Source organism: Pagrus major, chromosome 5, assembly GCF_040436345.1.
Source record: "Pagrus major chromosome 5, Pma_NU_1.0".
Lineage (NCBI taxonomy): Eukaryota > Metazoa > Chordata > Actinopteri > Spariformes > Sparidae > Pagrus > Pagrus major.
In genome coordinates this window covers 20011129-20035394 of record NC_133219.1, presented here as the reverse complement: position 1 = coordinate 20035394, position 24266 = coordinate 20011129, and the positions used below count along the sequence as shown (strand labels likewise).

The 24266-nt window shown below is 41.0% G+C and overlaps 3 protein-coding genes across 4 annotated transcripts in view; 1 reads left to right on the top strand and 2 right to left on the bottom strand.

Moving 5' to 3' along the window:
- Positions 1-904: 904 nt before the first annotated feature.
- Positions 905-9137, bottom strand: vsig10 (V-set and immunoglobulin domain containing 10). 2 transcript variants are annotated; one of them, XM_073467228.1, is made up of 9 exons: positions 8919-9137; positions 8524-8829; positions 6757-7062; positions 5834-6124; positions 3587-3871; positions 3203-3316; positions 3097-3109; positions 1293-1435; positions 905-1192 (listed from the first exon to the last, which is right to left on the bottom strand). In XM_073467228.1, exons 1-9 carry the CDS (start codon positions 8968-8970, stop codon positions 1098-1100), a joined length of 1605 nt encoding a protein of 534 aa, XP_073323329.1. In that variant the 5' UTR covers positions 8971-9137; the 3' UTR covers positions 905-1097. The 2 variants fall into 2 exon arrangements, with proteins under 2 accessions (XP_073323329.1, XP_073323330.1); XM_073467229.1 differs by lacking the exons at positions 905-1192; positions 3097-3109 and having other exon boundaries at positions 1317-1435.
- Positions 9138-11992: 2855 nt separating this feature from the next.
- On the top strand, positions 11993-14050 carry pebp1 (phosphatidylethanolamine binding protein 1). The gene is made up of 4 exons (XM_073467230.1): positions 11993-12201; positions 12511-12620; positions 12996-13096; positions 13585-14050. Exons 1-4 carry the CDS (start codon positions 12067-12069, stop codon positions 13800-13802), a joined length of 564 nt encoding a protein of 187 aa, XP_073323331.1. The 5' UTR covers positions 11993-12066; the 3' UTR covers positions 13803-14050.
- A 1194-nt stretch (positions 14051-15244) lies between these two features.
- The window catches only part of taok3a (TAO kinase 3a), a 67227-nt gene continuing 58205 nt past the window's right edge, over positions 15245-24266 (bottom strand). Inside the window, 7 exon segments of the mRNA XM_073467227.1 lie at positions 15245-16469; positions 16471-16626; positions 19675-19857; positions 20301-20513; positions 20972-21211; positions 21844-22047; positions 22990-23118. Coding sequence (XP_073323328.1) covers positions 16359-16469; positions 16471-16626; positions 19675-19857; positions 20301-20513; positions 20972-21211; positions 21844-22047; positions 22990-23118 — 1236 coding nt within the window. The 3' untranslated portion in view covers positions 15245-16358.

Sequence of the window (24266 nt, the reverse complement as noted above, 5' to 3'; positions counted from 1 at the left end):
GATCTCGAGAAAACAAATGAAATTAACTTGTTATCACGGGGAAACGGAGGAAATAAAATGTATGAATGCATGGCCCTTTAGGGCTTCCGTATCTTTCCCCTCCAGCAGGTTAGACGACCTTTACTTTAAATCCAGATTAAAACCCTTAAAGGCACATTATGTATTTTTAGGGAAGACATTTTAATCAGAAGAGGAAGATCTTCACTGACTGATTGGCAAATTAAATAAACAAACTCTCTTTGTTTTCAGGAAAGAATAAACCAACTGACCTTAAAGGACAACACACTTTCATACTGTTTTACTTTGTTTATATTTGGGGGACCCTGCCACCTTTTTAGCTTCAAACAGTGTTTGGGGGACGTTATTTTCCTCAGAGAACAGCTTGTTTATTCAGATATGGGGGAAAAAAGAATATTTCCGAGTGCAATAAATTGTTTGTACAAAATTGCTCCATACAGCTCAGCAAGTGTAATCCAGGTCTCCAGAAGCAACAAGATCCCAAATTGATTTGAAAAGATGTTGTTTAGACCCTGACGAGCTTGTTCACCCACTTCAGACGGGGTGCGTCTACCAAAATGGACATGCTGAGTAATATTTCTCTCTCACTATGGCCCAGATCTGATGTAATATTGGCCTGATTCAAATAATATTACGGAGGCAGCAGTTGCAGTTGGATTTACCCTCCATTACACTCCACACGATTCAAACCGACTCCACCACATTTATAAAATGGTCCCAGTCTGTAGTTGCATTCTAGATGTGGCTATAGCTCATCTGTAAATGTACTGTATGTGCACAATACAAGGTAAAAGTAGGTAAATAAATGAATCAGGAGTAGGCTATGGATGACCGAAGCCACCAAAAAGATGCCAACAATCACATTTTGTTTAAACAGCTTCTTTTACTGCATGACTCTCAATATCACAACAACATATTCAAAACGCTGTACAAACAAATCATAGAAATAATCTTAACCCCCGTTTTAAAAAATAACAAATTAAGATTTTACATGAGTCTTTCACCGATTCTGTTCACATTCTCATTGGGAGTAAATGGTATTTACCTAAAATAAACACTTGTCTAAAAACACCTAAAACCTAAAATGTTACAAGATCTGCTGGCTCTTCCGTCTGTACACTTTCTTCCTGCCGCTCTGTGCTTGTCTCGGCTGTCTCTGCATCCTCGTGATCACCTTGAAAAAAAGAGGGGAGAGACTTTTTCACTTAACATATGTTACACTTTGCACATTTTAATTCAAAAACCATAAAATCGACGCCATGATGAGGTCATACTTGATGGGATTCTATGTATCTGGACCAGCGTCGTGTGGCGACCGTTGGTTATCGGAGGCAGCCTGGGGACGGTGTCTTGAAAGATCTGCTCGTCATCGGACTCCACCAGACTCAGTACGTCTCCTCTGTCCTCCTCCACTTGCCTACAGATGAGAGTTGTTGTTCCGACATTAGACTCTTTCACACAGCTTCGTATCACCCCATCTTTGTTAGTCATTTCAGGAGCTGATAACACTCATGATGCCAAATTCCACAGAGGTTTAGAGGGGGTTTGAGAACTGAGTGCATTCACACTTGGGAAGGTCACCAAATTAAAGGTGCCCTCTATTGTTTTTGCTATGGAGCAATGCTTTCAGAGTGGGTCCCTGCAAGGACACACATGCACATGGTACACAGGCACACTGGCCGTTTTTCCACTAGCACTTTTGTGTCAAACCGAGCTGCACTGATTTGTTTTACCATTAACCTGGAGTTGAGCCGCGCCAGCGATGGATCTGCTTTGGAGCAGGGCCAAGCCGCGGCCGCCCCGCCTCCAAGCAGGCCGCAGTGACGACTCATGACTGTGACCAACCGGTTACAAGCACCCGTCTCCCCCTAAAATTGATACTCAACTCATGTCTGTGCAGGAAACCTGAGAGAAAGACGTTTCTAAAAGCTCTCAGTACTTTTGTAGCTTCTAACTGAATCTCTTTAGTTTCTCTCGTCCTGTGTTCCCGTGTTCTCTTTCAGCTGTTTCAGGAGCCATGTTTAGTTACTGCTGGAGAAAACACAACGTTTCCTGTAATGCTGCTTCATAATAAAAGCTTTTAAATGACTAAATAACAGGGGGCTTTTATTGTGAAGAAGTTATAGTAAATGAAACGTGTTTGTAACTGAATAAGCAGAGCCACTTTGTTAGCGGTGATTCTTCGATACTACTGCGGGGATTGGGACAAGCACGTCATTGGTTTAAGACACACCCTTCAAGCAGGCAGCCCAGTTGTGGTGGAAATGCAAAAATCCTGGCCGCGCCGGGCTGCTGCGCCGAGCCAAACCGAGTAGAGCCAGGCCGGCAGATGTAACTGTTCAACTGTCAGCAGTACCGTGCCGACAAATGCAGAAATATTGCCCCCCCCTCCAAAAAAGTGAAGAAGAAAAATGATAACTAGCTAACAAATGCAATGCACAAAGGACATTTAGGAGCTCTTCACACCTGTAAAAACTGTCTAAACAGATGATGACACGACTTTTATGTCTGTAGAGTTTTCTAAAGATTAAACAAAGCAGATATTACGTGTTTATTAGTGAGCTTTAAAAGGTGCTGGTAGGTGCACTTTGTTACCTTTGGACAAAGCTAAGCTAGCTGTTACCCACCATTTTAGTTTTTATGCTAAGCTAATCTACTGTCCGCTGGCTGTAGCTTCACATTCACTGCACAGACATGAGTTGTATCAATCTTCTCATCTAATGCACAAAAAAGGAAATAAGCATATCTCCAAAATGTTGAACTAATCCTATAATACTACATGCCTTGCAGCCACATTGCATTCTCGTCTACTGAGGTCACAAGTGCACAAATCGGTATGAGAGAAGCTCATAGTAGTTGTGTTGTATTAAGAAAAGAGAGTATGTACAATGTGTTTGGCCTGGTGTTTGCAGGACTAAGAAAAATGCAACAACTGAAATAAAAAAATATAATCAACTATTACACAAGATAATTAAAATGAAACCAAGATTGCATAGCTATTGTTAGTCTCTTTCATTTTTTAGTTTGGGTCACTAAAATAAGAAAGCAGTATTCGATAAATAAATGTGAGAAACTCACCCAAAGCCACCTCCTGAAACAAAGATATGAACAGATATTGGGCAATTAGTATAAGTTGGTTTTTACACTGCATGCATTTGTGATTGCAAAGGTGAACAAAATTTACCCAGACAAATCCTGTGTCGGCTGGAGTAAACGGTTTTAGCTATGATCGCGGCCGAGCCCACGATCAGTGCAGCTATAAAGATCCCGATGATCGCTCCTGTGTATGCAGAGGAGGCTGTCGAGACAAAACAAGGTGACAGGAGTGGATTATGAAGCAGTAAAAGGGAGGAGCAGCAGGTTTATCAGCATTCCAGAGTTGGAGTCGACACCTGCGGTGACTGGCTCATTGTTTAAGTATCCGGTTCATTCAGATGTAGTCAGAACGGCATGTTCAACTCACTGTTTATCTCTGATGTCAATGTTTACACGTGTTTACATTCTTTAACTGTGATCTCTACATCTGACTTTACCGCAGCCCAAGCCCCTCCTCTCATCCCAAACTCACTCCTCACAGTGAGGTAGACTTCCAGCTCGCGGACGGCGAGGGGGTTCTCGCTGCGGCAGAAGTAGACGCCTTCGTCGTCCTTGCTGATGTTGAGTATGGTCAGCTTGAGGACGGGGCCTTCCTCAGACAGGATGTACTTGGAACCAGGTATAATGTCCTCCTGCTGGAGCCCTTTTCTCCAGGTGGTGTTTGCAGGAGGTATGGAGACGGCCTCAGTGCACATCAGAGTTATGCTGGTGTCCTCCTGAGCTGTGACCAGCGGCTCACCTTCGGGATACGGAGGCTCTGGAAGAGAAAGACAAACACTCAATGGTTATCAGACTCCTCTATTTCTACATATGATTTGTACAAACAGTCTCTCAGTACTTGTCATGTGCAACACAGGATTTTTACATGTAGGGCTGAAATGATCCGTACAAAAATACAGAATTATGATAACTCACATTTGAGAGAATGGACCCAGTCAATGTTTGACATTTCTACTTAAAAAATAAAACGATTAAGAGATTATCAAAATGGTTTCTGACTAATCTCAACTCTTTGATCAACCGGCTGATCATTTCAGCTCTGAAACTTATACTTATAATATGTCTGAAGACCTAAGAACTACCCAGCACCTCCTCTGAAGAAGAGAAAATGTAAAGGCTTTCATGAACTGTGCACTGGACTGAATCATTACTGCATTACACCAATAAATAAGGAGAAATGTTGATAGATAATTACATCAGAATGTGTCAAAAATGTTACTTCAAGGGACAGTTTTGCTGGACAGGTAGATATAGAAACGTATTTTACAGAGACACACCTTGAGTTCAAAGGTTAACAAACATCAGAAGCTGATAAGCTAATGCAAACGTATAAACTGTCACACACTTTTGCGTCACGTGATTGTTTTGCCCAATCCTGTCCGGTGACAATAACCTTTATACTACTAAGTGACTCACTGACTGTCCACACGTCCTGCATGAAACACTGTGTCCTCACATGCACGCTGCTACCAGATGAGTCCGTCTGGCTGTGTTTGAATTGCAGCAGTAATTAAAATCGAAGGTAATAATGAGAGTATTAATTATGAGAATTAAACAAGGAGCTTATAAACACCTAAATGTTAATGGCGTTACAATGAAGTTTATACAGTGAGCAGAAAACTGTGATAAGGACGTGGAGAGTCTAGTAATGTGCTGTTATTTTAACATATGAATGGTTTTAATTGGCCACAGAAGGCGCCGCAAATAGTTCTACAGAGACCGCTTCTTTGGTAGATATCCCATGAAGACAGTTTATAACATTGTGATTTGCATGGATTTTTCACTGAATCTTTGAGATATTCGAGATATTTTCTGCCTCCATTCCGGGACACTGGAGGTAAATATTTAAATATTTGTTTTCAGCACTGAAAAACGACTGCTGCACGGCTAACTGAGCTAATAAGCTAACAGTAGCAACATGGATGTAAAAACAGAATACAGTTAGCAGTTACTCTGGTGACATGCTAACCTATTTGTTGGGAGTATGAATTCAACAGGTGGCCAATTCTTACATACTGCACCTTTAAGTGGAGAGAGAGACAGGTTTTCTTTAGTTTTTTTTAAAATAAGTTTGTCCGATGTTGTGAATGCCTGGAAACAAAGTCCCATTAACCTCCATGGCACCAGGGGGGAGGCAGCAATCCCAGAGATGGATATCTCAAAGCCTCAGCAGAATGGATTCATATGAACCTGAATGCAATAAACTTTCTGCGTGTCTAGGTACCACACGTGTCAATGTTTCTCTGCATAACCCACAAAGCTCACTGTGGACATGTATTATACAGAGTTAATGTAGTTGCCCCGGTGTGGAGGCAGTAACATCAGAGGCAGATATCTCAACATCTGACAAAAGAAAAAAACTGAAAGCTTAAAGCTTGCTTGCTTAAAGTTATCATCATGAAGGAAATACTGATTGCACAGTGTAGTTGCTATAGAGAAAGTACTATCTGCGTTTAGATTGGTTTCTGATAAGCTTCACTTTCACTAATGCTATTCAGAGCAGGTTTGTCCCACAAACATTAAGGCACGATTTACAAAAAGGGGGTTGGCTGCTATTGCGCAACCACAACAGGAAGAGGATTTGTTCTGCTGCTTTGTTCTGCTCACTGAAGACTCTCAGTGTGGCTCAGTGGCCTCTAAAGTGGAAAGCACATAAAAGATTCAGCAGCTGAACATCTCAGGATTGTTAAGAGGCTCATTTTCCCAACAACATGCTTACTGAGGGTAAACGAACACGACTTCTCCTTCCCTGAAGAGAGCACTGGGTGCTGGGCCATGCACCTCAGCGTCTGCCCGTTGGACAGCATGGAGCGGTTCAGCGTCAGTGACAGGCTGTCCGTCTCCTCCGTAACGTAGACGTGTCCTTTCCAGCGAGCTCCTTGCTCGCCCTCGTCTTCCCCCCAGCGTAGCGTCGGTGTGGGGTACGCCCCGAACCAGGTGCAGCTGAACTGGAAGTGGGAGGGGTCCTGTGCTGGTGCCCACATACACTGTGGGTGTCTGTCAGGGACATCTAGACAAGACACGTTTTTATTCATTCAAAAAAGAAATCAAAAAACATCTTATTTAGCACTCAGATCTGCTTTTATAAATGGATTTATGTTAACTTTTTGTCCATATATATTGCATATTATAATGCATAATATGCTTCCTCTTCTGACTCGCACAATGTAATGTGTGCTGTCTGTGAGTTCATAGGAAGTTGCTGATTTCCAAAGTAGTTTACTTGAAATTCTCAACATCCTGTATTTTCCGAATTCAGGATGTTAGTGTTTCCTTGTCCGTAGACAAACTTTTGCACTGTCAGCTGTATAGCCGACTGAAAGCCTGGCAACTTACAGAATTAACTGAAAGTGTCTTCATTGTCCCTTTAGTTAGTCATTTATCCTAATCTATGAATGAGGAACCATTGGGCCGTGCCTCATCTAAAAGACGGCATTTTAAAAAATATATATTGGTTGGAGTCCATTCAGTGTATCATTATCTTGACTGCAAAATGTGCAAAACAAAAAAATAATAACGAAAACATATTGTATGAATGAATAAATGAATAAACATAACCATAAAAATAACAAAATAATGCTTTTCCAAATCACTCCTTCAGTTGCCGCGAGGCATTCTGGGTAATCTGCTTATGGTACTTACAGTATACGAGCAGCTCTGTGCTCTTATTGAGCATCTGGTGAGATAGGGTGTTCTGGGCCCTGCAGCTGTAAACTCCCTGAGCGCTGGGCTGGATGTTCTCCATCCTGAACTTCAGCAAGGATCCAAGGGAAGAAACCAGCGACTCATTGCTGAATGAGGCTCCACTGAAGGCCCAGGTGAGCTGCACGGAGGGGTAGGAGGCGCCGGAGCAGTTGAAGGTGACGGTGGAGCCCTGATAGACGATGAGCGTCCCGTTGGACAGGGCAGTGGCTGGACCGATGGATGTAGATACATCCTCTGGACCACCTGAAAGGAATACAAGCAGTGCATTTTCATCTTGTAATTTGTGGTGTTACCTTTAATTATGTAATTAACTTAAAAGTCCTTATTACTGTATTATAAGTAAATTATGTAACCCACTCATCGTGTTACGAAGTGTGAATGTTCAATGTTTTTACTTAATAAAAAAGATTACCTGATGATGAAAATGTTAAAATCAATATAATCGGCAAATAGTTTCAGCTATCAACTAAATTATTAATTGCAAAAATAATGGATATATTAATTGATAATTACAATCCTCAAGTAGGCACGGGACGATATGAGGGTGTGATTCATTATATTATCCTGAACTTCACATATTGTTAGGAAACATGTTTTTATTGCATCACAGACAGGACACACATCCTTTTTTACTGAAAAACAAGCGGATCGCTTTCTACTTTGACTCCAGTACAAGTCTGAGGGAAACGTTACTTTTAACTTTACTGCATTTATCTTACAGCTTTAGTTACTAGCTACTTTACAAATCGTATCAAATATGATGTTTTGTTATAAACTAAACTAGGGGCAGACCGAGGCAGATGTATAGCATTTTTCTGATTATCAGTATCTGTGATTTTTCTGTCAGATTGAAGATAAAATAAACAAATTTAAAAAATCGGCTCTGATGCAACATCCTCTCACACAATGTCCCCCCCACAACACTATCTGATTGGTAACATGTCACAATTAAACACTGGACAATCTGAATCTGCAAAGTAACTAGTAACTAAATTTATCAAGTAAATGTAGCAGAAAAATCCAAGTACTCAAGTAAAGTACCTGAAATGGTACTTAAGAACAGTACTTGAGTAAATTGTACTAAGGTTTAATCCATCATTGATTGTTATACTGACACAAGGAGTACTGCAGATGACTATCAGTCCCAAATGTCAGTCATCAGTCTCCTTGATTACTAATAATCAGTTTCGGCCCTGAAAAAGTCATATCTGTCGACCCCTAAATTAAACAACCACACAGCATGTACAAGTAAACTGGAGTAAAAAAACAGTTTAATTATCGATTAGCAGAAAATAAACTATTTCGATAATCATTTAAGTAATTTTTCATTTAAAAGATGTAATATTTCAAGCTTCACAAATGTGAAGATTTGCTGCTTTTTCATTGCATCACTTTAATTTGTTTTCTAATAATTTTGAGGTTTTAACTATTGGTCGGACAAAACAAGCATAGGTGGTGTCTTCTAACAAACCAAATAATCAATCGATTCATGGAAGAAAATATAAGTTGTATACCTCACATACTTCTACTGAAGAAACATCTCCAATGCAGGACTTTTACTTGAATGAAGTACCTGAACTCCTCCCACACTGGCTGACAGTTATGTTGACGAACCTGTTTGTTTACTAGAAAAGCCTTTTCACTGACACCAGACAGGCCTACTGGACTGATCCCTGATCACTGGACATTTGAACGATCACTTACTGATTACTTGCAGCTGGACACGTGCATGAAAGGTGAAGTTGCCAGGTAGGGTGGAGTTGCACAGGTAGCTGCCCTCATCTCCAGGCACCACCAACCTGATGTTCAGACTGCCATCATGCAGCACTGTGAGGCGCTGCCCGGTGGGTGCAGGGGTCGGCACAGCAGCTCCACCTGTAATGATTTCTCCTCCATTTTTCATCCACGTCGTCACGAGCGGTGTTACAGTCCCGTCGGTGTAACACGGAAGTAGAGCGATGTCGCCCGGTGCGGCTGTCAGCGACGTTTCGGTGGAGTCATTACCCGAAACTGGCGAGAGAAAGGAAAACAAGGTGAGTCAGGAAAGGGTTTCCTTTCACTCACCTGTGTTACCTGGCTGTGTCTCAATACAAACTCACCTGTGGCAGATAAACACAGTTGTAGAAGCGCTACAGTTGCGACTATCTTCATGGTAACTTTACTGATAGCTACATCGCCCTGAGAAGAAGAAAACAAAAGGCTTCCCGTCCAAACCTGTCTGACTAGTCCACCTGTGTGAGCCTGGAACCTGTAACACACACTGACGCACTGGACACCAGTCCGCCCATTATAAACCACAGCAGACTCACGACAGGGTGGCCAGGTGACCAGTCAGTCTGACATGATGTGACTCCTGTCTTCTGTCCTGCGCTTTGTTTACAAGAGCATGCTAATCCGGAAACAAACCACACCCTGACTTCACCTTGTTAAAGGCACAGGAGCACCAGTTTTTCTACCTTTCTCCAGTAAGGAGGTTGTTTTTCACTCCTGTTTCTTGTGCCGCTATTCCACCAACATTAGCGGGTCTACACGGGTTTAAATACCAAGTTTACACATTGCACACAAAACTCGATCTTAGCAGGTTTAAGTGGGATTTTTGACCAGTGGAAAGGGTGTATTTGTGAGTTGGTTGGTTTGTCAACAGGATTACACAAAAACTACCAAATGGATTTCCATGAAACTTGTATGGAGGATGGGTTTCGGCCCAAAATAGACCCCATAATTTTTTGGTGTGGATCTGGTTAAAGGAGCAGATCCAGGACTTAAAAAAAATAAATCTTAAACATTGCGAGATAGGGTGTTTTTCTACATTTTGCTTTCATATATGCTTTCATTTCTCAGGGAATAATGGATGGATCTTGATGAAAAGAATCAGACGTATTTAGGTAGCTTGTATCAATGAATGAGTAAAATTTGATGCAGAACCTCAATCTGGCGATCTTAAATTATGGTTAAGTGGCTATGGGCTATCAAGTTTGAAATTGCATAAGGCTTGATTGAATTAAAGGGGACTGCTGGGCCATGGCGGAGGTATGTGCTCTACTGAGTGCCCTTCTAGTTTATTATAAGATGGCATATTATTATTATAATTATTATTATTTTATTATTATTATCAGTGGTGGACGAAGTAGTCATGTCCTTAATTTAAGTAAATGAAGGCAACACCATCCTGTGAAAGTAGCCTAAAAGTCCTGCATTTAAAACCTTACTCAAGTAAAAGTAGGCTGATGTAAGTCTCATCAGCAAAATGTACTGATATATAGAACTCATTTTGCAGTAAAATGGTCCCTCTAAGTTTTTACTGTAATATGTGATGTTTTTGATTTGATATTACTGCTGCATTGATGTGTGTGTTGCATTTTACTGCTGTAGATGTGTAAGTTTGAGGTCATTTTAACGTCCTTATTATAACTGTTGGTAGGGCTGGGCAATATAAATGATTGCATATATATCATTATCGTGTTATGAGACTATATATCGTCTTAGATCGTTATATCGTGATATGGTATACAATTGTCTTTTCCTGGTTACAAAGGCCGAATTACAGTAAAGTGATATCATTTTCTTTCATAACTTACCAGACTGTTCTACTTGTTCTAATACTTGCCTTTATTATTATTAATTATTGTTGATTATTGATCCAAAATCTCATTGTGTTAGTATGTTGTGAAAGTACCAATAGTCATCTCTACACTATTGTTAGTGTAGGGCCTATTTGATCAAAAATATTGTGATATTTGATTTTGTTACCCAGTCCAAACATTTATTAAGTGCTTTCTATATTTCAAAATTCAAGGTATATATTGCATATCGCAATATGGCCTAAAAATACCGTGAAATTACTTTAAGGCCATACCGCCAAGCCGTAACTGTTCGGGAGTTTAATCTACAGCAATGCATTATGTTCTTTAAGATCATCATCTGTCTGTTGCATCTTGTGAGGACCACATATCTCTAAAAAGTCATTTTTTATGAGCTCAGAAAAACAGCTCTTTTGCAGCTAATCCAAGATGATTTTTAAATTCTTTATTTAGCTAAAGAAGAAGGAGAAACGTATCAACGCATAAAGGAACTTATAATCCTTTAGTTTACCAGAAGCATTAAAAAGTACCAAATTTTCACAGGCAGGGAGTGAAAAAACATGTAATCTAAAAAAGTAACTAGTAAGCTGTCAGATAAATGTACTGGAGTAAAAAGTACAATATTTGGCACTGAGATGTAGTGGAATTATTATTATTATTATTATTATTATTATTATTATTATTATTATTATTTTATTACTGGGCCTATTGTTGTTTCAGGCCTAAATGATATAATTCAGCTACTATTACATCATTACAACAGTGTTTCCACATAAAGGGAAGTGATGTGACCAAGTCTTACCAAATTCGTGTGTCATGTTTGCGGGTTTTGTGGGATGCAAATTTAAACCACTGCCAGATGAGATTACAGGCATCATTCATTCACTACCACTGGCTGCTCTAAACTACTATACTGATCTCCTGTCAGTCCACAGAGGGAAAATGTTGCATCTTAAAAAGGGGAAGCACAATCATCTGTTCTGACATGTAAAATATTCCTCAGTCCTGTTATAGTCAGGCCCCAGTTTCTAAAAATGGGATGTCTGGAAACAGAAAGTGTGTTAATGGAGCATGTGAGCTGGAGGAGGGACGGACGCAGGACAGGTGATGTGATTGACAGGAACCTTAGCGAATCACCATCCATGTGGCAGTGGGGCGACAGCGCCGTCTGGCGGCCACATGCAGCTGGTGCTGTTTGTGCAGTTCACGTGTAGACAAAAGCACTGGGAAAAATGTAAATCGCTACATAGTGCCGAAAACAGGAAGCATAAATAAGTTAATTAGCCTTCCATTTGACGTAGTGTTTTAATTACGAAGGCATATCAGCACATGTACATTACTTGTATATCACTAGTATGGTCAACAAACTTGATTATGACCTACCAATGGGAATTTATATAAAAACTATCTGGTGTTATCAACGCTTGAGCAGAGAATTAACTTTGAAAATGTTATTAAAACCTGCCGTAGTTCGTTTAAGGCTGATTTCAAGTTCACAAGAAAAGATATTTTGGATTCAAGTGGTTCAACTTTTTAAGCAAGCGCCCCAAGTCTTCAGCAGTTTCTATATCTCCTGTTGGTACGTGAACGCGGCACTTTTGGCAGTTTTTGTGTGCCTGCAAGCAGGAGTTAGTCAGCATCGTCTGCAATCTGACTTTAATTCAAAATGCCCGTAGATTTGAGCCAGTGGACCGGACCTCTTGCCCTAACAGAGGTCGAGGAAAAGCCTGCACAGCCCCTGACCGTCAAATACGGCTCTGTGGAAATCGACGAGCTCGGGAAAGTGCTCACGCCGACACAGGTTAGTCAGCTAACTGTTGTTTGCTAGCCAAGCTAACAACTTAGCTAACTTAGCGTCGTTTCTGAATGTTAGCTGAAAAGCTATATTGCGAGCACCCTGCTAACACGCACTTCTCTTAATAAACACCGCTTTGAAGACGATTATTTGGCAGCAACGTGTTTGTAATTGTTTGGCAACAATGGGTTGGGTTACATAATGCTTCCAGCATGGCTGCAGCTGTAAAATATGGCGAATAGCGCCCCCAAATGGCTGTCAGAGCTGCCAAAGCTCGACCGTCCAGCCGCTCATTTTCACTGTGTTCGCCTACAGGTGCAGAACCGACCCACCTGCATCGAGTGGGAAGGATGTGACTCCAGTAAGTTGTACACCTTGGCACTGACCGACCCTGACGCCCCCAGCAGGAAAGACCCCAAATTCAGGTGGGAGGAGAAGGCAAACAGCAACTTATGTGACAAACACCATTAACTAAATGGTGCCATTCAAATGCAATTAATGGTTGGACTTGTAAGGGAGCCATTTCTAGCCTTTAATTTCTGCACTGTAGGGAGCCACAAGGGTCCAGTCTTGTGGTCACTGGCCCCTGGTTTATATTGTGTCAATAGGTGTTTTTAAATATATGGTAATAATACAAAAATAGTATCTCATTAAGTAAGCACAAAAAACACTAGTCTGTTTTAAAGACATGACTCCCTAATGACAGAACCTAAAGTGTATGACTTTGTAGTCCTTTTAAAAACACAATGTCACCAATTTCATTGTAATTAAATTAGATTTTTTTTTGCCTCTCACAAAAGGGAGTGGCACCACTTTCTGGTGGTCAACATGAAAGGGAATGATGTGTCCTCTGGCTGCGTCATGTCGGACTACGTGGGCTCAGGTCCTCCTCAGGGCACAGGTAAGAGATGACGACCTAAGAAAGAGCTCTTTTAAAAAATAGTGATGGTTGTCCTGCTGTTCAGCCAACGGATGATTGGATGGATTTGTGTCTTTATTTTGCAAAATGTTCCATATTTGGGGTTAAGTTCAGGACGAATGATGTTCCTTTACACAAATGCACATATTCCTGGAGTTTGCAGGTTGTTAAGAGGACTAACAACTATATTTTACAGAATGTTTCCCAGTAAGATATTAATTTGGTTCCACAATCTCAGACATAGAGACTGTATTTCATAATTATTTTGATGAAACTGGTCTATGAGAATACATATAGCTTCTGTCAAGTGAAAATCAAGCAATCCACTGGAGATTTAAAAAAATAAATAATGAACTGTTTATCTTAAACATTATCTGTACTCTGACATCAGTAATTTATAGTTTTAAGAGGTTGTTTTCCAGCAGTACTTTAATGCAACAATTAAAAACCTTCGTCTTTGATCCCCTCAGGTCTCCACAGGTACGTGTGGCTAGTGTACGAGCAAACAGACAGCCTGTCCTGCTCCGAGGCCGTCCTCACTAACCGCTCTGGAAACGGCCGCGGCAAGTTCAAGCTCCAGAGCTTCAGGCAGAAATACAAGCTGGGAGCCCCGGTGGCGGGAACCTGCTACCAGGCTGAGTGGGACGACTACGTCCCCAAACTGTACGACCAGCTGGCTGGAAAATAAGTTAAAAAAAAAAAGACTACTCTAAAGCGTTCAGCACTAGGGATTCCCTCGATGGCTGCTGGTCTGTTGGAAATTCCCATTCTTGCAAGCAGCAAAAACCCCAACAGTAACAAAGCATTTATTGTGAGTGTGCCACCTAACAGTATTTTTTTTCCCACTGTTGCCTAACCATGCCATTTTCAATACTAACCGCTCTGCTCAAGGTCATCACCTGCACTATTCTGCAATAAATCTGCTACACACTGAAATGGTTGTGTTCTTTGTCGAAATGTTTTAAGGCTGTAAATGCTGAGAGACCCACTCGAACATTGAGTCATCCATAACATCTTATTATTGAACATGTATAAAGTAATAATGATGATTAATGTGAGGAATAACAAGGGGAATTTGTTCCATTAAGATCAAATTCATTTTTTAACATCTACGTCGTATGACTTCGGAGGAAGAAATCCTTCCAGAAAATGGAAGAACACAGTTCACTGCACAGTCACCACAGTCTGGCACCAAAGCAAGATTCGGTGATGTAATGACCCTTCCTTCTTTTTTAGGGTTCCTTGCACGACACTTAGCTTTATTTGCAGTTGTTTTATTACATATATTTAGAAAATACATTACCATATTATAACTGTTCTACCAAATAGTCCCTGGCACTAACGTGGTGCTGCAGACACGAGCACCCGTCATGAACTTTGCTCTCTGTTATCCAACACACCTTTAGTAACCTTTGTTCTTGCTCACAACTGGGTCTTTATTTTTATGTACTGTGACCTCAGCTCGCTTTCCCAGCTCTGCAATGTGTAATGTAGATCTTTCAGACAGTCGCCTGATAATGACTGCATTGACTTATTTTTGTGTTTTATGCCGTACTACTGTTACTAATAGTACAATTTGAACACCTGAAAAAGAGACACGAGCACAGTGCAGTAGTCCCATCTGGATTTCATGTTCACAAAGCTTTGTTATATCAGGTATGATATTTAAAATCAGTTGGCTTCTTCTGCAGAGTAGACTTGATGAATTGTTGAACATGTTTTCTATGGAAGACCACAAGCGTTTCACTAATGTATAACTCACTGTAATATGAATATTTATCAAGCTATAAATATATAGATTAAATTACAGTCATTTATTAGTTGATATTTTAATGGGCAATAAAAAGGAATCATGAAAATAATTTACAAAATAAATATTAATCCATTAATTAATTGTTAACAATAACAACATAAAACAGTCACTAAGGTCTACTTGTCGTCTTCCATAGTTTCAGGTCAAAGGTCAGAGATTGGTCCCTTCAGACAGCAGCCATGTGGCACATTTAAATGAAGCAGGCTTACACAATTTAATTTTTTCCTGGTTTGTTCATCGTATCTGCTTTTTGCTGATGCACAAAGTGAATATGATGACATGAGGAATTAACGCTGGACATACATAACAACACATCCTTAGTTTGTGTGATGAGCACTTTATTTACAAATATAATTAAAAGCTCTGACAGATTCATGCTTTCTTTTAACCTGGAAAAAAAAATTAAAGTGCATGCAATAATAAAGCATCATACTGGTCTGGTTGATAAGAAAATACACAGCTTGGGAGTTGTGTAAAGCAAAAAAAAAAAGAAAAAAAAGAAAAATCAAATGAAAATCCCATTGATAGATGACTCAAATACTATCTGAGGAGGGGGGAGAAAAAAGCGCCTTTAAAAATTCTTTTCTGATTTGAGTGACAGTTAAAATACAATACGAAAATAAGTAAAAGCTCTCCATAAATCCTTCTATACACAAAGTACAAGTCCCCCCGCCCCCTCCCCACATGAAGCCCTTTGTGCTAGCTGGGAGTTGGAGTTCACGTGTCACATGTATTATTATTCACATTGGCTGCCAGTGCAGAGAAATCAGTACGATACACATTGAGTATCATGATTCACCCTCCCCACAGTAATCAAATTCACCCGAAGGAGTCACATTTATCAGAAGCGTACCTGTATGTACATCGTGATATTTGTCTCTCAAAGTATCAAATTATTCAAATTTTGTCATAAAAATGTCTCGATGAATAAATACCAAAAAGTGTTGAAAGAAGCAGCGCAGATGTGCGGCTGTGGAAGGATTGGTTGTTTGATTTATCGCTTTGAGACGTATTTTTTTTGCACCGTTTGAGACTGAAAAAACAAACTAACCAAAACAATGTATCACCTCTAAAAAAATGCATGGTTGTGGAGCGATTTCGCTCATCGAACTACCCTCATTTTTCTCTCCCTCCTTCTCTCGTCTCCCACTTTTAGTCACACCAAAAGTGTCATCATTGCACAAGAAACAAGAATCACTGTGACTATGTTATCATTATTCTTACAAAAACATGACAACTACAGGAAGTTATCCAGCATATTTTTTTGTCATCTTGTGACACCATGAGAGGCAAGGAGGGGGAGGATGTTTAGGTGGGTTTGGGGGCACTAAAACCTGCCATCCACTCTGTCTGACCGGCCCAGAAAACAGCTGATTCTGGAGCCGTTCTATTATATATATTTTTTTGCGTCTGTGTGTTTGAGTGAGGGCATCAGCAGCAGTGAACACCTGCACTGTCAGGTCGGGTCAGGTAAAAACAGAGGAGGGGTGTACTGAGCCCGTGGACCACGAGAGACGGCGGTGGCGATGGCAGCCCCTCATCTGTAGTCGTCCTTGGGAAGGTCCAAGGTGCCCAGGTTGCCGAAGCCCAGCCGCATGCTCTCCATGTCGAAGCTGTCGGTCTCCCGCTCCTGGCGATCCAGCAGGTGTTTGATCCGGTCGGTTCGCTCCTTCTGAAGGGAAACCAGCTCCTCTTCAATCTGGGGACAAGGGATATTTGGGGTTAATATACTGGAGTAGACAATTTAATTTTTCACAGTAATGTTTTTATTTTAGTTGTACTTAGTTGGCATTGCCAACACAACCAAGCACAGCTTTTATGTAAGGTATGAGTTATATAACAGAACTACTAATAATTTAAGTGTGCAAAAATTCATTAAAATAGAAAAAAAGGACACTGTCAAAACAGTGTGCAACTTAATAAAATATTCTTGCTGATACATGATATCCAGAGGAAGTAACAGCAGATCACTGGACTAATAATTTAATGATTTAACTTTAGATATCAAGAGAAGAACATGTGGAACTACTAACATTAACACTGTATTTTAAAGCATCTACAAGGAACTTTTTTTATTGATTCTGGCGCCCCCTGTGGACAAAAGTGGAGCACCACTGCCTCCTGTCAAAAGATCTAGATCTGGCTAGTTAAAGGGAGAAGCCCAGCTGTTTAAAGGATGCATGTCGATGAGATAATGTATCTATGATATCCCTCGATTCATCCTCAGCACTCTGCCTAAATAGCCAGTCTTCTCGCTGATGGTCTTGTCAGCATATCAAGGTCATATAGAGGCACTGGTGTTAAAATGAGACAACCGGTTTAAAGTTCTGTCATTGAGTGGACTGCAGCCATTATTACTGGTATTAACATGAGGTTGGAAAGTTCTAGTATGTGCTGTAGGTGCAAACTATTATATGGGACCAGGGCATACTCCATCATCATGCACGTCTTTTTTCCAGGTCTTATATCAAATTTCTGTAGTTGGTATTCGCCAGATAGACACACAAAGAGAAAAGCCCTACAGTATAATGTAGTTCAATACACCACCGTACAAGCTGCAGCCTCAAAACAAACAAAAGAGTTGAACCAACTCCAACACAGTCACAGTGACACCTTTACAAATGTTGTATTCGTTGCAGAGCCATTGTGTTGGTTTTCATGACACTGCGGAGTTCGTGGTGTTTTTGTCCGCCCCCTGAAGCCATTTCATATCCGTATTAAATAACCTTAAAGATGAGGCACACTATGATACGTGTAACTGGATGCAGACTTGACACATATTGTGAAGGTGTAAGTGTGCTGAGTTGCGTTAGTCGGGTTATTGTGTTGTGTCTGCTGGATCTTTCAGTCGAGCACCCACATTAACTCGGCACACACATCCACAGGTGCAGACAAAGACCTGCATGGTGCAATACGGCAATCTGGTCGACTACTGAGCATGCACAGAAAACTCCAGACTTTGACCATGAACCGAACCCGAGGACAATAGTGCTTCAAAAACCATGACATCATCCCAGTCCCAGAGTGCAGGTCTGGACGCGGCCAGGAGATGGCGACATACCACCGCAGCTCACTCAGACTGGGCCCAGCAGAACTGGATCAGGGCGGCATTTCAAATGTCTCTTCCTTTGTTGTCGGAGTGCTGTCTACTAGACTGTAGCGATGACGTCGGTCACTTCGGAAGGAGGCGTACTTGGCCGTTCTAATCTTATCACATGTCGTTGGTACACATGGCAGGTTGCTGAATAGTCACATCAAAGATGCGTCTCTATCTCGAGTGTCATGCAACCAAATTACATAAGATTGAGACAGATTGATAAAACTGTGTGTTGTAATGTTAAAAAAGTATGAAAGCAACCTAATGTAAGCAGATGCAAATGTCATGATTAATACTACTTCATAATTGATCATTTCAAAATAAAAGCAATGAAAAGTTTCCACTGAGCAGTTTAGGGTGGACACATGCACAAAATACCTAAGAAGAAGCTATTAAAAGAAGCTAAACTGTATGAACCGTGAAGAAGTAAATAAGACAATAAGAGAATAATATTGTTAAATGAGATTTCAACACCATTAGGAGTGTGGAGAGAAATGGTTGTCGGCTCCCTGCAGGAAGGCCTGCCGCTGTCATCACCACCTGTGGTGAGGGAAATCTGTTTGCGTGTCTGTGTGAACTCATGAATGTGTCTGTCTGGGTCGCCTTTCATGCCCGCACTGCCTGCTGAGGTGGATGCAAATGTGTATCCGGACCTGTTCGCTTAAGCATCGAGGCGTGCTCAGAAACCAGCGCTCGACTGTTGTATTTCAACTCATTACCGCCCGTTTGTGTTTGCCTACACATGCTTCAGATCCTTAAAAGGTTTCGTTTACTTCCTGTATGTGGTGTAATCTAAATCCTGTAAGAGCAGGATGTTGGAGGACAGAGTGTAATTATTGTTATATTATAGATGATGTTGTGAGGTTTTTTTTTATGTCTTCTTATGCAGTGTTACCTGTGTTAAAGTTTGTGACAATTTTCCCGACAGTGTCCTTTTCATGAGGTATTTGATGAGTTTTAAGTAATCTATGAGCTTAATCGGTTCACTCTCAACACACCTTAAGGCAAAAAATTGTGTTTTAAATGACCCCACTTGAAGGTGTGTAAAAAGCCTGCTGTCATGATTTGTTGTCATGTCGAATTATGGTGGCGTCTAACTGACTCAACAATATCAGAAAATGTTAATAGACACATTAGCAAACTTGCCTGACATTATGTCTTTATTTCTTTTCTTTTCTTTTAAAGTCTTAGTTGCTCCCTGTCTTATAAATTGTTAACTGTCATAAATTTGTGATTTGTATTTTACTTCTCTGCTCTACTTTGCACAGTTTTATCCCTGTCTTCAAAAAACACTTTGGATAAACAGCGTTGTGCTTAAAGTAAAACGTTAAAATTTAATAAGGTATGTGGACGGATCGAACGTGCCTTGCAACTCAAACTGGTGGCTGGTTTTGAAGCGTAACACAAAGTTTACTCCAGGATGTGAGCTGTTTTATACCTGAAAGAAACTTAATTCTCTACAATATTTTGTTTTTGTAATCCAATATCCATGTTAATAAAGGCTTTTTTTTTACTTTTAAGAAGGACTGTGCATTGCATTAATTGGGGCGTTGAGAAACACTTACAGTATGTCTTTCAGAGCAGTCAAACAAATTAAACGTATGGCTCCTATAAAGTGAGAAGTGCGAATGAGCGTTTCATTCACCACACCTTTTGTTCCAGGTGAGCCCGGCGCAGTGACACCTTCTGCTCCAGCTTCTGCAGCTCGCGATCGTGCTGCGCCTCGGTCTGCATCTTGATCTTGCTCTGGTAGGCATTGAGCAGCTCCATCTCCTGCTGCAGCTGCTGCCTCAGGGCCTGGCACTCAGCTTCCTGGGCCTCGTCCAGACGCAGCTGACACAGCCGACCATGGACCGCAACAGGGGAGAGGGAGGTACAAAGGGACAGAAAGAGAGAGAGAGAGATGGGTAGATTGAGGGAGAGGGTGGGGGTAAGACACATAGAAGGAGAGAGAGAGTGGAGAAAAGGGGAATAGAGACAGACAGGGCAGAGAGGAGGGGAGTAGAGGTGGGGAAAAGTGATGGAAAAAAGTGGAAGGATAACAGGGACAGACAGGACATATTGAAATGGAGGGGAGGAGGACGAGTTAGGGATTTGATTAAGACATTAGTGATATAAAGGGGAAGGATGACAAAGATAAGATGAGGACAAACAACAAGAAGAAAAAGGTAAAAGCATGAGCAACAGGTGGAGAGAGCGGCCTTCAAAGACCAACATTTCTTATCTGTAATTATAAACTGATGCATTTATACGAACATTAACGTGTCTCCACTCACCGCCTGCGAGGCCATCATCTCGTTGATGCTCTGCTCGTATTGCTCAGCCAGGATGGCCAGCTTGCGTGTCTGCTCATCCTTCAGCGCCTTGAGCACCGTCTTGTGCTCGGCCTTGGGCGTAACTTCCATCTGGTGGTGGCGCAAGGCCTTGTACTGCTTGGTCTGCACCTTACACGTGTCCTGGAACTGCTTCTTGATCTGCAGCTCCAAAGCCTGGTGGAGGGGACGAAGACAGACAGAAAAACAGTGAGAAGAGCACGTAGACTGTTTAATTAAAGGCTAAAGGTTAAAGGTTTGAATCAGCCTGCGGCAAAAATATGAGTTTTAGTTTTTATTATCCTCAAAAGCAAAATCAAACTGGAATGACATTCAGAGATGACATATTTTGTATGTTATCTCACCATTTTTCCCAAATAATTTGTTACATCCATCTTGCATCACTGTTTTATCAAAACTTCCCACAACATAAAATATGTTGCTCATGGCTTGCGCCATCTTAGAGGTGGATCCAATTCATCTTTTCAAAGACACAAGAAAAATTTTAAAAATGAATCTGGAAACAAAAGCATTATGTTTTGGTTTTTTTTACCGTGAGCCCTGCATCTCAAGCACCTGTGTCCTCATGACAATAACCACCATTATCTGTAAAATCTGCCTCCGTGTCAACTCACTTTGAGATTCTTGGGCTGCTGCCGGAGCTCCAGCACGTGCTTGCGGTGGAGTTCACGCTCGCGTCGGTTGTTGTACTCGATCTGGTTCTCCAGCTCCGTCTGGTGCTGCAGGCGGATCAGGTCCATCCGTAGCTTCTGCAGGGTCTTCAGCTGCCTGTGCTCCAGTTCCTGCATGGACTCGTCATGGCGGATCAGCATGGCGTGCTCCATCTCTTTCTGGGTCTTCTTCTTGTTCAGCTCCTGGGGAGGACCAGGAGGAAAGATGGAGGAATGTGGGGAAAGGAAAGGGAGGGAGACATTGTTTGCTCAGCTTGGCATTTTCACATTCAGAAATCAATTTTCCTCTTGGTTTGTTTCAAGCTTAGAACATTATCAACAGCTGAGGAATCAATAAATACCGCACATTAAATCTTTCCCATTCGCCTCTCTATTGAAACACTTTTTCTATTGTACAAAACCTGACTCAGAGTTTGGTGTATTTTCCCACAGAAAGCTTTAGGACCTTCTGAGACTTTGTCCAGATTTACACAACAGCTTTGCAGATTATGACATTGTTGCCTTGCTTTACCCTGGATTAATAATCTTCTTATAGTTAATAGAAAACACATCACAGATCCAAAGAACAATGGGTCTAATTATTTGCGGTTTGCTGAGAAAAATATTTTGTTTTTCTAATCACATTGGGCCTGTTTACACCAACATCACAAACAACTAAAAAAAACAGGGGTTTTACTTCAGTTTAAACTCTTGAACTTTATGATTTGGTCAACTTGAGTTGTGCATTTGAACAATTCAATTAACAACTGACTTCAGTTTCAATTTAGCCATATTCGATCGCATATGATGTTTTAAAGCATGTGCGTCCACCACACCTCTCGGATCTGTTCCTGTTCCAAGTCGTGCCTCTTAATCATGACTTTGCGCTTGAAGGCGCGGCAGTTCCTGTCGTAGAATACCCTCTGCTGGGCCAGGAGGTGGGCCTCCTCCTCGGCCTGGGAATGCTGCATGTTCTCCTTGTGCTTGGACAGACGCTCCTGCTTCTCCTTCTTGGGTGTGCTATGGTCCTCGTTCATCTCCTGAGAAGGGAGCAGAGAAATAATGTGAGGTTCGGGACAGTGGAGTTGGTACTGGGCTGTAGCGAGCTATCAGTTAAATTGAACTGTGATTGGTACATTTTGGGTCGTGGTTACGTTTCATTTATCCATGCAAATATCAGTTCAGACTACAGTTGGCTGGTTTGGGACTGTGGGGGAGGAACTAGTTTGACATATTAGTCTTAACAAGTAGATATGTGAAAAACAAAAAATGTAGAAGCAGAAAATGTTCAGACTATGTCTTACATGTGCATGTTTGAATGTAAAAATAAACAAAGCATCCATAAACACTGTCTAAATAATGAATAGTGTTGACAGCAAACTCCAATTGACCTTCTCTCTCGAACTACAAATGACTTTCATAGCCAGAGGAGGCTTGAAAAATTCCAGCCAAATCTATCCCTCCTCAGTATGAGTTCTCTTTCTCTTTCATGGGCTTTAAGGTAATCTACAATTCGAGCTAATGCACTTAACACATGAGCCTGATCCCCGCTCTCTGTGGTGTCTAATTCCGTTATAGCCCTCAGTTGGTGGGAAATATCTCTCCATGCCAGCGATGCTTTCTTTTAACTGTGCTGACCTAATTTTGGTCACTTATCTCGTCACTGAAAAACACAGTGTATCACACTCCCAGCCCACAAGAGTACACTCTGGACTCAGTTTCAAGGTTGTGGAGGCACACAAATGCACTCTGTGTGCATAGCTGTGTAGTGTTTTTTTTATGTCTGTGTGTACATACATGTGTAGGAACATAGTGAGTAGGCTGAGTGACTCAACACAACTTCCAACAAAACCACTTCGGAGGTACTGAATGTTTGTGTGGAGGAGGGCTGATTCAACAGTAAACAGCGTACAGGGCCATGTGTCACACACGAGCGAGGCGTACAAAGGAGGAATAAGGAAAGCAACAAACAAGCGGCACACCTCCTTAATCTTCTCCTTGCAGAGTTTGTACTGCTTCTTTTGATTATCCAGAAAGGTGGTCAGCTCCTTCTTCTGCTGTGCCACGATCTGCTGCTGGAACTTTTTCTCATCTGTCAACGCCGTCTTCATCTGAAGGGGTGGGGGTCACATGAAATGGAAGGGAAAGAGGGGCGAGGGGATGTTAGCTTAGCATGGAGGCCTTAACTTAATATATGCTACAAGCTCACCATTGAACAGTGAACAAACAAAGTCATGTTATAAAGTCATGTTATAACAAAGGTTGCACAATACCACCTCAAATCTATTGTACGTCAAGTTAAATGATCAGAATAATCGTCATAATGATTAATTGTTTCTGGCATTTTTGAACCGAAAATGCCAAAACATTCTCAGGTCACAGGTTGTCTGATGAGAGGATTTGTTGTTTTCCTGTTTTATTATCATTATAGACTTAATATTTTTTGGTTTTGGATTGTTAGTTTGACAAAACAAGACTCATAAAGACTATGACACGTTTATCAGCATTTTACCAACGAAACATCAGTCAAGATAAAAATTAATCAGCAATCAAAGTAATTATTATATTATATTACATAATATTATTATATTATATTATATTATATTATATACTTTTTATGCTATTGGCTGTTGTTTATAGAGATTTAAACAAACTTGCAATATGAGAAACTTTTTGGTGCGGCATTTATAATGTCAGTAGTTTGATTAAGACTATTTATACTCCAGCTCTAATTCAGGAGTTTGATTTCCACTCCAGACAAACAAAAACATCACATCACCATTTGCGGTGCTCTGGATAAAAGTATTTATATAAGGGCAGATTTAATGGCCAGAATAACCCATTTTCAGACCAGAAGACATCCTGTTGATGTCACTATCTACTGACTTATTGCTTTAGCTGAGTGAAATGTCACTCACATGTGACATGTGACAGTGTGTTTATGTTGCTGTTTAAGGCTGCATGCTGGTCCACTGTATATGCATAGATATATTATCTCTCTGGCTGGTCCGGCATGCTGCGTGCTAATCACAGAGATATGCAGCTTGTTTTTCAGAGCGTGACATTATGTGACCTACTTCTGGCCTTGTGTTTCATCTTATGTATCATTGGGTGGCAGCAGTGTGTAACATCTTAACTTTCCTGGCATTCAATGTAAGACCGAGGTTGGAGCTTGTTTTTGAACAGAATTTAACTTTTCAACAAGCAGCTTTAGAATCATTTAAACTTTCAACAACATGTCCTCCCCTGTTTTTCCAAT

Bases quoted from the DNA above. Each gene is read 5' to 3' on its own strand.
- pebp1 (XM_073467230.1), top strand. From the start codon at position 12,067: ATGCCCGTAGATTTGAGCCAGTGGACCGGACCTCTTGCCCTAACAGAG. The intron at 12,202-12,510 runs GTTAGTCAGCTA...GTTCGCCTACAG, and splicing joins AAGTGCTCACGCCGACACAG to GTGCAGAACCGACCCACCTG. The intron at 12,621-12,995 runs GTGGGAGGAGAA...CTCTCACAAAAG, and splicing joins AGGAAAGACCCCAAATTCAG to GGAGTGGCACCACTTTCTGG.
- vsig10 (XM_073467228.1), bottom strand. From the start codon at position 8,970: ATGAAGATAGTCGCAACTGTAGCGCTTCTACAACTGTGTTTATCTGCC. The intron at 7,063-8,523 runs GTAAGTGATCGT...TATTCCTTTCAG, and splicing joins TGTCCAGCTGCAAGTAATCA to GTGGTCCAGAGGATGTATCT. The intron at 3,317-3,586 runs GTGAGTTTGGGA...TTGTCTCGACAG, and splicing joins AGTCTACCTCACTGTGAGGA to CCTCCTCTGCATACACAGGA.